This window comes from Wyeomyia smithii, chromosome 2 (genome assembly GCF_029784165.1).
Source record: "Wyeomyia smithii strain HCP4-BCI-WySm-NY-G18 chromosome 2, ASM2978416v1, whole genome shotgun sequence".
Lineage (NCBI taxonomy): Eukaryota > Metazoa > Arthropoda > Insecta > Diptera > Culicidae > Wyeomyia > Wyeomyia smithii.
This window is the reverse complement of record NC_073695.1, coordinates 93322051-93336134: the sequence shown is the minus strand read 5'-3', so window position 1 is coordinate 93336134 and position 14084 is coordinate 93322051. Positions and strand designations below refer to the sequence as shown.

The 14084-nt window shown below is 39.8% G+C and overlaps 1 protein-coding gene across 2 annotated transcripts in view; it reads left to right on the top strand.

Annotated features, from left to right (window-relative positions):
• Positions 1 to 11839, top strand: part of LOC129721106 (uncharacterized) — a 173723-nt gene extending 161884 nt beyond the window's left edge. For both annotated transcript variants that reach the window (XM_055673262.1, XM_055673260.1), the window contains 3 exons: positions 2649 to 2857; positions 2916 to 3122; positions 3184 to 11839. In XM_055673262.1, coding sequence (XP_055529237.1) covers positions 2649 to 2857; positions 2916 to 3122; positions 3184 to 3450 — 683 coding nt within the window. In that variant the 3' untranslated portion in view covers positions 3451 to 11839. The remainder of the gene's footprint in view (positions 1 to 2648; positions 2858 to 2915; positions 3123 to 3183) is intronic.
• The last annotated feature ends 2245 nt before the right edge of the window (positions 11840 to 14084 follow it).

Genomic DNA, 14084 nt, shown 5'->3' with positions numbered 1-14084 from the left:
CTGGGGCACCAAAAGACAGATGTAGTTATTTTATTAACGTATTTTGATTCAAAATTTTATAAACGATTTTAAAATTTCTTAATGTGAACTTGAATGTCTGTTCTCTGTGTCGGAAGTGCGTAGCCTTCAGATACTGAAATGCAGTTCCGCCGTAAGCAAAGATAGAAGCAACAAACGAAGCGAACAATTTCCCTGCGATTTTTTACGCACTTTTATATTTTTTTTAAATTTACTAGAATAGTTAAAAAGCTAGTAGTTTGAGCTTCAGGGCATTTTTTCGATTCCTGTGCTATCCTTTTTGCCTTTCTCCTAGAAAGGTATAGCAATCACTTGCAAAACCGAAAGTATAAAAGTGCTCCAAAGGGCCAAATGGCATATATCACTCGACTCAGTTCGACGAGCTGAGCATTTTCTGTGTGTGTGCATGTGCAGATTTTTATTCTCACTCAATTTTTTCAGAGATGGCTGGACCGATTTTCATGAAAATAATTTCAAATGAAAGGTCTTATTGTCCCATAAGATCCTATTAAATTTTATTGTAATCGAATTTTTAGTTCAGAGGTTATGTATCAAAATGTTAAAATCATGAAACATCATTATCTCAAAAACTACACAACCGATTTGAACAAAATTGGTTTCAAATGAACGGGCTACCTGAAATACCCTTAACTTTTGAATTTCATAATAATTGAACTTGTGTTTCAAAAGTTATAACAAGAAACGTGTTTTGAAGACTGTTTAATCTCACTCATGTTTCTCAGGGATGGCTGGACCGATTTTCATAAAACCAGTGTCAAATGGAAGGTCTAGTTGCCCCATAAGACCCTATTGATTTGTTTTGCAATCGGACTATTACTTTGCCTGTTATGTTTAAAAATGTGAAATCCAGCTATGAATAGCTGGACTCACTCAATTTTCTCAGAGATGGCTGACCCGATTTCCACAAAATTAGTGTCAAATGAAAAGTCTAGCTGCCTTATAACACCCTATTGAATTTTACTGTAATCGAACTGTAACTTCGTTTGTAATGTACCGATATGTGAAAATCACGAAACTTCATTATCTCAGGAACTACACAACCGATTTGATCAATATTATTATCAGATGAGCGGACTAGTTAAGCGTTAACTGATGAATTATGATTGAACATGTGGTTTCAAAATTTGGCTGCCCTATACGTTCCCATTTTATTTGATTATAATCGAACTTACGCATATTAAATTGTTAATACAACAACGAAAGTCTATTAAGTATTAAATTGTTAATAAAACAACGAAAGTCTATTATCCCAAAGATTACATGACTTATTTGAACATAACTAGTGTCATACGAAGGAGTCATCTCTCAAACTCACAAATAACAAACTTCATAACAATTTGATATGTGGCTCAAAAGTTATGGTAAGAAAAGAAATTCAAAGACTATTTAAAACTATACCTGCTTTGATCGATATATGTGGCCTTAACTTAATTCAAGTGTGGTATCGTACTATTTGAACGTTCCAAATTCATTGATACCTTGCGATGTGTTTAAAGTCTGCAAATGCACGACGATCGGTCATAGGATATGATCAAAGTCAAATAACAAATCGTTTGAAATGATTGGTTTTATCGAAATGACAACATCCTCGGCTTTTGGCTTCTGTACATCGCCTTAATTCTGAAAATATTCATATTGGGTGGTATTCGGTCATTTTCAGCAGATTTGGCATCAATATGACACCGGAAATACCCATTTTGGGAGGTATTTAGTTCGCGCGATGTGCAGAAATTTGTACAGAAACATGTGCTTCCAGAAAAGAGAGGGGCGTCGAACCATTATGGACATATCTGTTACCTCTAAAAACATTCTCATACCAAATTTGGTTGTATTTTCTTGATTGGTTCTTGAGCTGTGCGAAAATTGTGTTTCATTTGCATGGGACCCCTCCCTCATAGAAAAGAGAGGGGTGTCAAACCATTATGCACATATTTGTTACCTCTAAGAATATTCACCTGCCAAATTTGGTTCCATTCAGTTGGTTAGTTCTCAGGATATGCAGAAATCTGTGTTTCATTTGTATGGCACTCCTCCCTTCCAAAAAAGGAGGGGTGTCAAAACATCATGGACATATTTTTTACCACTAAAAACATTGACCTGCCAAATTTGGTTCCATTTAGTTGATTAGTTCTCGAGATGTGCTGAAATTTGTGTTTCATTTGTATGGGACCCCTCCCTTCCAGAAGAAGGAGGGGTCTCAAACTATCATAGGAACCTTGATCGGCACCAAAAACCCCTACTTACAAATTTTCACGTCGATCGGTTCGGTAGTTTTCGAGTCTATATGAATCAGACAGACAGACAGACAGACCGGACTGCATTTTGATATGTATAGATTACAACATCAATTTTTTAGAACCTTAAGTGTGAATATACATTTATTGGATTAAAGCGTTCATGTAAATCTATTTTTACAAATAATAAGTTTGAATGAGAAAGGCTGGGTCTGACCGCTAGGTGGATTAATTTAGGTTTTCATATTGTAAACGACGCCCTTCTTGTATGGGTGATACCAGAGCCTGCTGCCCGATAGCACAAGCTTCAAAAATTGTTCATAATACGTAACGTTTTGGAAAAAAATCTATTGCTTCTTTTTTTTTACTCCGCAGAAGTGGAACTAGATAAATTTCGCACCTGGTGCCCGAGAGCCGGTTGTGAAACTATCTGCATGGTCGGCCAGAACCAGCAATCGAACAGTAACTCGTCTTCCGATAGAATAGTTCAACTGCAACCTTCATCCTCATCGAATCTGCCGTCGGCGTGTGCCGTGCACTGTCCCAACTGTCGGGAGGACTTTTGCTCTGGCTGTAAGAAGGCGGTAAGTGTCACGATAATTACTATTATACGCGGCTTTACTAATTTCACTTTCGATACAGTGGCACCCGACGATGTCCTGTGAGGAGAACACCCGACGGTTAGCTGCGGATGGCCAAACCGACGCGCTCGGAATCCCGTTTGATAATGATCTCATTAAGTGCTGTCCGATGTGCGCCGTTCCGATCGAGAAGGACGAAGGCTGTGCGCAGATGATGTGCAAGCGCTGCAAGCACGTCTTCTGCTGGTACTGTTTGGCTAGCTTAGATGTGAGATAGTTTTTTTCTCTAAATTTCTTGATTGGATTATGCTGATATATTTTAATTTTAGGACGACTTTCTTTTGCGGCACTACGACAAAGGACCATGCAAAAACAAACTGGGCCATTCTCGTGCTTCCGTCGTTTGGCATCGAGCACAGGTAATTGGAATTTTTGCCGGATTCGGGATATTGCTGCTGGTGGCATCTCCGTTGCTGCTTCTGGCGGCTCCCTGTATTGTGTGCTGTAAGTGTAGAATCTGTAGCGGTGCTGCCAAGCTGGAGGAAACCGAGGTAGACTATGATGATGCCGCCGTCGCACTGCAAAGTCATCGATAATTCCCGCAGCAAAAGATGTTGCTTAGCTAAGGTTTTTTTACTATCTAGGTGTATCGATTTCGTGAAGCCTGACTTTCGGATTGCGATGATGGTGTACCATTGTGGCGAACTGCCGAGAATGTAGATGGAAACTCATTAGTATTTTCGAGGCTCGATTAGTAGCTGCGTACTTTTAGCTCGGATTGGTTGCTATTTAAAGTCTTCGCAAGATGAGCTTTTCAATTTGCCATGAAAAATTGTAACAACACTTTCACAAAATTTTATTCAACTTACACAGTATTTATTGCATCAATACTGTTTCTTTTTAATTTACTTTCTACTGTAAGGTTTAGATTACTTCTTTATCATGAATTGTCTCTAATGATAGTGCCCATGAGTAAGCTCTGGGTGTGCTTAAAAAAATACCTAGTCGCCTGAGCTAAAATAGAATATTTCGCTTGAAAACTTGCAATATTGTTTCTCGATTCTCTAGAGAATACATTATGTTCGATTCGAATATTACGATTTTTTGGAACACTGTTCTTATTTCTAACGTCTCTCATCGATAGAATAAGCAAATCTATATTTCATCTTTTCAGAAATACGAATTTTCTCGGAAACTTCAACCTCATTTTCATTTGCAGTCTTCCTTGGGACACTCTATCATTCTGACGAGATATAATATTTTGGTGTAAATTCTCGTAGAGCTCTCTGTAAACTTTTCTTCTCCGTTTCAAAAACATTCGAATAAAGCTCTCTTTGCTAATCTTGGTACACTTCGTCATTTAGGCGCTTGCGCCACACTTCTTTCTCTAGCTTTCCGCCATATATTGAAAATAATCCAAGTACCGGTCGTTCGGCCTGCTTCTTTGTCCAACCATAAAAATTGACGCATCCAGCGTAACAATCTGAAAACCTAGAGAGCGCAAATTTCGTACTGCTTTTTGCGTGTCTAATCTTCTACTACTCCTTTAGGTTCGAATCAACTTAAAAGTTTTTTTTTTTTTTTCAATCAACGTTTATTTGACACGGCACAATTCAAGTAAATGTTTTACGGAGCCAATTATATCTAGAATTTTACTTCATAAAGTATCTTAAAAACTAAAGACAAATTTTTTATCCTCGCTGCCGACTACGAGTTGAAATTAAAACTAAAACGCGTTTTAAAATTGATGATTTGTTGTTGGGGCGTCATGATGTTCTTCAAACAGCCAAAAACAATGAGCAGCTATTTGTTATGTTCTGCTAAACCAAGACACGAACAGTTTTCCTCGGGCCTCTAGATGCTGGTATCGTGCGGGGTCTAGTTGCCAGAATCGGGGGTCCAAACGTGTACTTGCGGTTAAGTTGGATGTAGGCGGAAGGGAATAGGACTAGACTGGGGCGTGGATGGATTTCAGGAAAACGTATATAAGGGACATGTAGGGAAGGTCACGGATCGCCAAGACATCACGAACAGGAACAGCCGGCTGCCTACTTTCGGCCTGCAGAGAAGCTATTAATTTAGACCTGGCGTCACGGTGTGCAGGGCATGACCAAACAACGTGCTCTATGTCGTGATAACCTTCACCACAGGCACAGATACCACTTTCCCCGAGCCTAACACGGTGAAGATGCGCGAATCTATAGTGATTGGGCATAAGCCGGGACATCACCAAGCCTCAATAGAACTGAGGCTGTTCGTAAAGATGAAATAATGGTGCATGGGCATTTTTTCGATAATCCCTAGGGTGTACTGAATTGCAGCTAATTCTGCGACGTAAACAGAAGCAGGATTATCGAGCTTATCCCTTTCCGACCGAGCCCACACAATTGTGTAGGTAAAAAATGACGAAAAACAAAACCTAAATCGAAGCAATTCCTATATAAAAACACTTCCTTGCTCCGGTTTTTTATTTTTCGTAGCATCTGCGATGTTGACACTAGCTTTGTGACCAATAAAACAATGAATAGGATGTTCAAAAAGCAAAAAGTTTTGTTTAAGTTACCTACTACCTACGCAATTATATGGACCCGGTACCGAAGCCAGTGGACCCATCGAGACGTGATCCGTCAGTGTAGAACATATTGTCGCAGATGATGTTCCGATATTTATTGGAAAAATTTTTGGGGATCTGCTGCACGCGTAAATGATCCGGATTCCACGAGTTTCTTCTATCATGGATGCATCGAAAAACACAGTAGAATCAGAAGTATTTGATAAGTCGACACGATTTGGAATATTCGAAAAAGGGTTAATATTTTGTGACATGTGATTGAAATACAATGTCATAAAACGGGTTTGAGAATTAAGTTCGATTAACCTTTCAAAATTTTCAATCACAGGACGGTTCAAGATCTCACATTTGATAAGAAAACGAGAAGACAGGCTCCAGAAGCGGTTTTTCAATGGTAGTACTCCAGCTAAGACCTCGAAACTCATCGTATGGGTCGACTTCATGCAACCTAAGGCGATACGCAGACAACGATATTGTATTCGCTCCAGTTTGATCAAATGTGTGTTTGCTGCGTAGCGGAAGCAAAAACACCCGTACTCAATGACAGACAATATCGTTGTTTGGTAAAGCCTTATAAGGTCTCCTGGGTGGGCTCTCCACCATTGCCCGCTTATTGTACGAAGAAAGTTCACTCTTTGTTGACATTTTTTCATCTGAGAGTCGAACCAGACACCAAGATATTTGTGTACCAAACCTGAGAAATCGAAAAACCCATGTAGCTAATGCGAAAAGCGGCCAAATCGCCGTGCGTAAAATGCATGTGCTTTTCGGACAACTAATTGTGCAAAAAATTGTTCAAAAGTGGAGAAAATCCTTGTCGGTGAAGTTTACCCAAAGAATGTCAATAGAAACCGAATCAAAAGCCCCCTTAATGTCCAAGAACGCAGACGCCATTTGTTCGTTGCGAGCATACGCCAGCTGAATATCTGTTGAAAACAACGCAAGACAATCATTCGTCCCTTCGGCACGGCGGAGGCCAAATTGAGTATCTGATAGTAGACCATTTGATTCGACCCAATGGTCTAAACGACGAAGTATCATTTTTTCCATCAATTTCTGGATACAGGATAGCATTGCAATCGGCCTATAAGAGTTGTGGTCAGAAGCTGGTTTTCCCGGTTTTTGGATGGCGATCACCTTCACTTGCCTCCAATCCTGCGGTACAATGTTTTGCTCCAGGAACTTATTGAACAAGTTCAACAAGCGCCTCTTGGCAATGCTGGGTAGATTCTTCAATAAGTTGAATTTAATTCTATCTTACCCAGGCGCGTTATTGTTACAGGACAGGAGGGCAACTGAAAATTCTGCCATCATAAAAAGTGATTCTATCGCGTCGTGACCCGGAATCGCATCGCGAGCAATGTTTTGCTCAGGAACAGAGTCCAGACATACCTTCCTGGCAAAATCAAATATCCACCGACTTGAAGACTCCTCGCTTTCGTTGATGTCTCCCTCGACGTCTCATTTACGAACCGACGCCAATATCCGCGTTTCTTTGCCTTAGCCAAGCTTTTAAGCTTGGTATCAAGCTCCGAATACCGTATATAGTCGCCAGGTATACCTCCCTTCTGGAAGGCCAAAAACGCGTCGGATCTTTGCGTGTAGACATCGGAGCACTCTTTGTCCCACCACGGAGTGCAAGGCCGTTCTTTGATCGTTACGCCGGGATACTTCTTCGTTTGGGCTTGCAACGCGGCGTCGAGAATCAAGCCCACGTGGAGGTTGTATTCTTCAAGTGGTGGATGATGTTGAATCGACTCGACCGCTTTTGAAATCATTTTCTCGTATAACTTCCAATCGACATTTCGTGTGAGGTCATACGGAATGTCAATTGGTCGCATGCGAGTTGACCCGTTAGTAATTGAAATAAGAATAAGATCGAGGATTACCTTCTATGTGCAATCCAACCGTAGCGCATCGAACATAAGGATAGATCCGAAGCGCTTGGGCGCGCTGGAGGTTTCGGGATACGTGTCATTTCGCCGTTGTTTAAAATAGTCATGTCGAAGTCGTCGCAAAGGTTGTAGATCAAAGAGGAACGGTTTTTTTTAATCAGTTTGACACGGCAAAATACATTGTGTGTTTATAAAGAGGAACGGTTATCATTAGAAGGGGAACCCCAAGCCACGCCATGAGAGTTAAAGTCTCCCAAAATCAAACGTGGCGAGGGGAGAAGTTCTATTAAATCAAAGAGCAGCCGTTGCCCAACCTGTGCTCTGGGTGGAATATATATTGAGGCAATACAAAGCTCTTTACCTTGTATTGTCATTTGACATGCGACAACTTCGATGCCTGGATTTGAGGGGAGGTTAATACGATAGAAAGAATAGCACTTCTTAATCCCTAGAAGTACTCCTCCATATGGGGTGTCCCGATCAAGGCGACTAATATTAAAATCATGGAAGTTAAGATCAGTATTCGAAGTAAGCCAAGTTTCACAGAGGGAAAATGCATCACATTTGTTTTTATTGATCAAAATTTTCAAAAAAGAATCAATTTTTGGTAAAATACTTCTACAATTCCACTGTATTCGAATTAGTCATCGAAGGATACAATCGCTGCAAGGAGGGGCCATTGGGTCATTGCTTCAAAAATGATCTGACTGTTGGGAGGAACGCTTTGAGAAAATTTTTAGTTGGATCAGGTATATTAAAGTATTCAAAAATCCAGTCCACAATATCTGAAAATTTCACCAATCCAGTATTTGATTTATCAACTGGATGTGCAAAAGGAACAACTGGGGTTTTAGATGTTCCTGGAAGTGCTGGGAATTCCTTCTGAGACTTTAAATTTCCGAGCCCAGGAGGAATTTGCTTCGGTTTTACTTCAGCACTTTTTGTAGTGATTGTATTTTTCATTTCACTTTGAGAAATCCTAGGACCTTTTCTGGGAAGCTTTTTCCTCTTTGTAGACTCCCCAGGTTTTACATAGGATGTTTCCGCTAGTGAATCGTCCGAATCGGTTTCATCAGAGGACAGTAGATCAAAGGAGTTTGAAGTAAAGGGAGAGGTGATCGCGGTCTTTTTAAGCATGGCAGCGTAAGAACGCTTAGAACGCTCTTTGAGAGACCGCTTGATTTTATCCCTGCGCTGCATGTACACCGCGCATGTGGAGAGCTCATGCTGATTTTCCCCGCAGTGAATACATTTTTCAGCATTTACACTGCAGGTAGTCTCAGCATGGTTCTCTCCACACTTGCCGCACCGTGCCTTCTTGCAGCAGTAGGCCACAGTATGACCTAACTGCTTACAATTAGTGCAATTCATTACACGGGGCACATACAGGCGCACAGGTAGACGCACCCGGTGGATCGACACGTGGCTGGGCAGTGCAGACCCGGCGAACGTAACCCGAAACGAGTCTGACGGGGTGTACACTTTTTTGCCGCCGACGAGCGACACTGACCGCAGTTGCTTACAATCAATGATCTTTACATCGGGGCATGCGGCGTTCTTAAAGCAACCGATTCCGCTTTCCAGTATACACTTAACCGACAGACTCGAATCGGTCACGACGCCGCCGATCTCCACGTCTCGAGCGGGAACATATACGCGGTATTCTCGGGTAAAGAGCTCGGAACAGGCTATATCGTTGGCCTGTTTCAGGTCATTGACCACAACACGGAGCTTGTTCGGTCTGGCCTTTGAAATTTCGGTCACGGCCTTGAAACGTGACGTAAGGGCTTTGGAAATCTGCAAAATATTCAACGATTTCGACTTCGGCCCTGCTTTTGGCCTAAAGTACACAAAAAACCGGCTGCCCGCCACTCCGTCTGGATAAAGCCTGGGGCGTGGGGTGACTGGAACAGAGTCAGAAGAGGATTGATCAGGAGGGACAGGGTCGATGGGGTTTGGGGACGGAGGATCGGGGGGTAAGGGATCTACATCCATTGCGCTTAGGTAAGCGCAATAGGTCCGACAAGAAGCACGTACCTCTTTCTAAGCGTTTTCTTAACGATGCTCGACTTCGCTCGAAACGCGGACTCGAAAAATGACGTCTATTCGCAACGCACACGTCTACTTTGATGAACTTAAAAGTTTTGTTGGGAAACCATTTTTAAGAGAAATTCTTCATTACTCGTTGTCTAATTGAATAGTACGCTGCCTATAAACAGAAGATGAGTCTTCAAGTTATTTTCAAGGATTTGATCCGTCGTAAATCGCCTTTCCCGACAAGCAACAAACGGCATTCAACAACGGCCACATACTTTGCACTTTTACTAGAATATCGTAAATCTGAGAGTAGGCTTTACCATGAGAGTGTTTAAACGAAAACAACAGAACAGATTCTTCTCTTACCACACCAAATATATGCAGGATCTAGTTTTTTGAGTGACCACTGGTTTTGCCGCAGTTGCTTTACTCTCTCCTAACCTTGTCATCCATTCGTCATGGTTTCTAGACTCATTCGTGCTGTTCCACACTCCACTTGAGAAATAAAATAAACAATGTTTGTTATCAAATTTTTTTACATGACAAAACAAGAGTGGCTCAAGGGCGATCATTCCATCATTACACTCTAGGGTGGCAGCAAAAATTGTAATGTCACCGACCATGTACATTTTGTTGATTGACCTAAAAAATTATAATTTCAGCTCAATCGGATATGATTGAGGGGTGCCTCAAAGTGTTCAAAGTTTTAATGTTTTGCCCCTCAAAAATCGATATCCCTTACGAAAAATCCAGTTCAAAATGCCTAATAAACATTAAAATGATTCACCAAACCACATGTAAATGATTTGAATGTTAAACATAATTTTCTATTGGGAATAGTTATTTTCGAGGGTCAAAACACTGAAATTTTAAGCGCTTTGGGGCACCCCTAAATCATGTGTGATTAAGCTGAAATTTTGCACAGGTTATTATTTTGGGCAAATAAACAAGATGTATATGGTCAGTTCTTTTAATTCGATTTTCCATACATCGCATTGCCACCCTATTACATACAGGTGTACGTTTTATGAAATGATCCATCCTTATTTTGCTACATCAAAAAACTATGATTTGGATTTCGATTTTGGGATGATTTGGACGACAATTGAATACTATTGGATATTATGCAGAAGTTAAATCATCCATCTTAAGCACTCAGCTACCAATCAAACCGAGATTCAATATCTAACATAAGGGCAGAGCTCGCACTGTATATTTATTTCCCTATTTGCCAGTAAAAACTAATGAGGAAAGCCCGTAAGATCCACATATACACTCAAAAATAAAGATCCGTGGCTGTTTGTTAGTCAATGCAAGAACGAAACGAAACGTAATAATAGCCAACTAACCAGCTTCCCAGCTGGGTACAATAATCTGCTAACCACGGCGACAAAACCGTTGAGTGCAAAACTCTTCCCATTTTACCTTTGCAACACACACACACACCTTAAAACTTGATAATAATCAGCAGTAATTAACTCCGTTAAAGAGTAATTTTAAATCCAACATAATGGCAAGTTTGTAAATGTTAACGGAATTGTGATATATAAAATGGTGATTCGAACTACTAGTAGTGGCGCGATGGTAGCGCGTAGAAAAACAACAGAAGTAAAACAAACTTAGAAAAACGCAAAATGAACATTTACCTAGCCTAGTAAAAAGAAAATCTCTAGAGGACATGAAAAAAAAACAAAAGTAGCGAAACACAGTTTGCAAATATTATATTGAAAAACGAAACGTGAAAGACAACATTTAACAAGCTTAACACAAGACTCTACGAGTCGCAACAAATTGTACACAATTTGACCACCTAAAACGTTAGACAAATATTACCCTTGGGAGGCAAGAACAAAGAAAAAAAAAACGAAGAATTATATGTTCGTTGGGTGTAACATAATCAGTTTTTCAAATCACGTTGTTCAAATAATTTTTCCAACGATTCGAGCTATTCCTGTTTAACGTAGATTAGAGCAAACGACAGCGCCCAAATATTCCTGCAAACTTTTCTCGATAAAATCATTTCAATGTACGTAATAAGAGCTGAGACGGAAAATTTGCTACTTAACTATGGATCGTGCTTACCATTTATAATATTGTAAAACTCACTCTTTCTCCCTCTCATACACACAGACCCGTATATAGTTGTGGTTGTTTGAGCTTTGAGCGATTTGCAAACATTATTGCTGCTAGAAGAGCAAAGTGTGTAAATATCATGAGGTGTAGTTAGTTCGTGGCTCGTTTTACGGTGGGTTACTATCACTTGAATGCTTGCGACAGGAAGATAGTTTAAGACGATCGTTTCAGCAGTAGAAAACAAAGAAGTGTGACTGAATTGCAGATCAGTATGGATCGCCGCTATCATTTTTAGTGTTTTAAGAAGTTAACGAATATAAAGATTATATTTGAAGTTTATTTAAAGTGACTAGTGTAGCTAATGCAAAGATAAATGAATATGATCTAATAAAATATAATGTAACAGTAGACTAGCTGCCTTGATTGCACGTAGCGATATCACATTTCCGTGCGGTCAGCATATCAACACACTTTACCATTCAGCATGACGATAGGATTAATTCGGAAAGTATATTTTTACAAACTTTTTATCGTTTGCTTGTTAGTTTGTTCTCTGTGGGTATACCTCAGGGCAGTCACCTAGGACCGCTTATCTTTCTGCTCTATTTTAATGACGTTTATCATGCACTCGATGGGCCGACATCATCGTTCATTGATGACTTGAAGATTTTTCGCAGAATTGAAGACGATGATTATACACTGGATGTTCAGCAGCAAATTGATGTTTTTAACGAATGATGCGAATGGAATCGGAGGCCATTAAATCAAATAATCCAATCGAGCACGGCCCTACGTTGTGTTCTATTTCGCCCTTTGGCATCACGAGGGGGCAATTAGGGCCCTGGGAGAAGTTTTCTATTGCACACCACGAAAACGCACAATCCTCACTTTAGTTACTGTACATTTATTCTAGTTTTATAACATTTACAATGGAGCAGCGAGCCGGCGCTGTCGCCAGACGCAAATCGACTAACTACAATGGACCCTTTCGCTGCTGTGCCTCGGACGGCAGCATTCTCGAGCCAGAACAAAGCCGCAAAATAAACGCGCGCAAGTCGGCGTCGCTTGGGCCTCAGCTGGTCACTCACGGACGACAGTCATGGCGACTGAGGCGGGAGTTTTGGCGCGAACATAAGGTGTTCGGTGCTTTCATTTTGCCAAAGAAAGGATACTATCAAATACAAAGTTACTGGCGTGGTTTTTCCGGAGCGTTAGCGTTGGTTAAGCTTTTGCAACTCTTCCAAGCGTGGTTTTCGTTCAGAAAATGTTTAGTGTTTAATGTTTAGTCTTGTTTAACATTGAGTTTTTATCATTGGGGCCGTTTGAGACCTTTTGATACAAAAGGAAATCAGTGGTGGGCACCGCTAATCGAAAATTTAGCGACGCTAATCGCTAAGCCGCTAACCGGAAAATTTAGCTCGATAATCGCTAAACGCTAAACCCACATTAGCAAAACTTTCGCTAATCGCTAACTTTTTAATATGTAAATAGTCATATCGCTATATTTCTTGCTCGTGTTTTGTAAGATTTGGACCACTTTGATCTTTTTTGGTTGAACAAACGAAAACAATCACTTTTCAAAGCTAAGTATTTACAATAAGAGGTTCACGAAACGGTATTCATATTTGGGTAAAAAAGCTGACAAAAGTAACTTTCGCAGTAAAGTATGTTCATCTTTCGAATCAATTTACGTACGCCATCAGCAATTCACATTTTTTCTAAATATTTCTATTGTCGCTTCTCTACAAAATTTAGCGAATTAGCGATTAGCGTTTCGAAGGCCAAAATTTTAGCGACGCTAACAGTTTCGCTAACCAGCTCAAAAATTAGCGAAATCGCTAAATCGCTAACTGAATTTTAGCGTCGCTAATTAGCGAATTAGCGGAATGGTGCCCACCACTGAAGGAAATATATAAATAAAGTAAACATCTCAAAAACGATGAGTTTTGAAAATTTGATTTGTTTCTGCAAAAAAACGCAATGCTAAACAGCTAAAGTGTTTGAAGCTAAGTGTTTGAATTTGGAGAAAAAAAAATTAAATTTAGGAAAAATTGCACGTTTTTGGCAGTATATTTTTTTTTCTTTTTTAAATAAAATTCTTTTCCACAACCTTACCGAAGACACTATACCGGTCAAAAACCGTTTTGGCTTTAGGATATTTTTATCATAAGAATGCACTTGGCCCATAAAATACTCCTGAAGTTAGCTTTCCCGTTAGTACAAAGAAAACATGGACTGACATATAAATCAAACTTACTGAACCGAGTGCCTGTTAATAATAAAAATATTTCTAGAGCCAAACCGGTTTGTTTGATCGGTGTAAGGTCTTCGACAAAGTTGAAGATAATAATTTTGTCCTTCCCAAAAAATATTAATTTTATTTATTTTTATTTTTATTTCTCCAAGCTCAGTCAAACATTATTTTTTAGCTAACGGTGTATATTTTTTCGGAGACAAAATTTTTATCTAAAACTTTGTTGAACACATCATATCGATCAAACAACCCATGCTTGCTTTAAAAATATTTGTACCGTAAAATCTCCTAATTCTGCGCGGCTCTTTATTTGGCGCACTTCGTATTAAAATGTTGAAAAAATATTATCAATTAGGAGCAGATTTTAAAAATTGATGTGATTGAAGTGATGATTGAAGT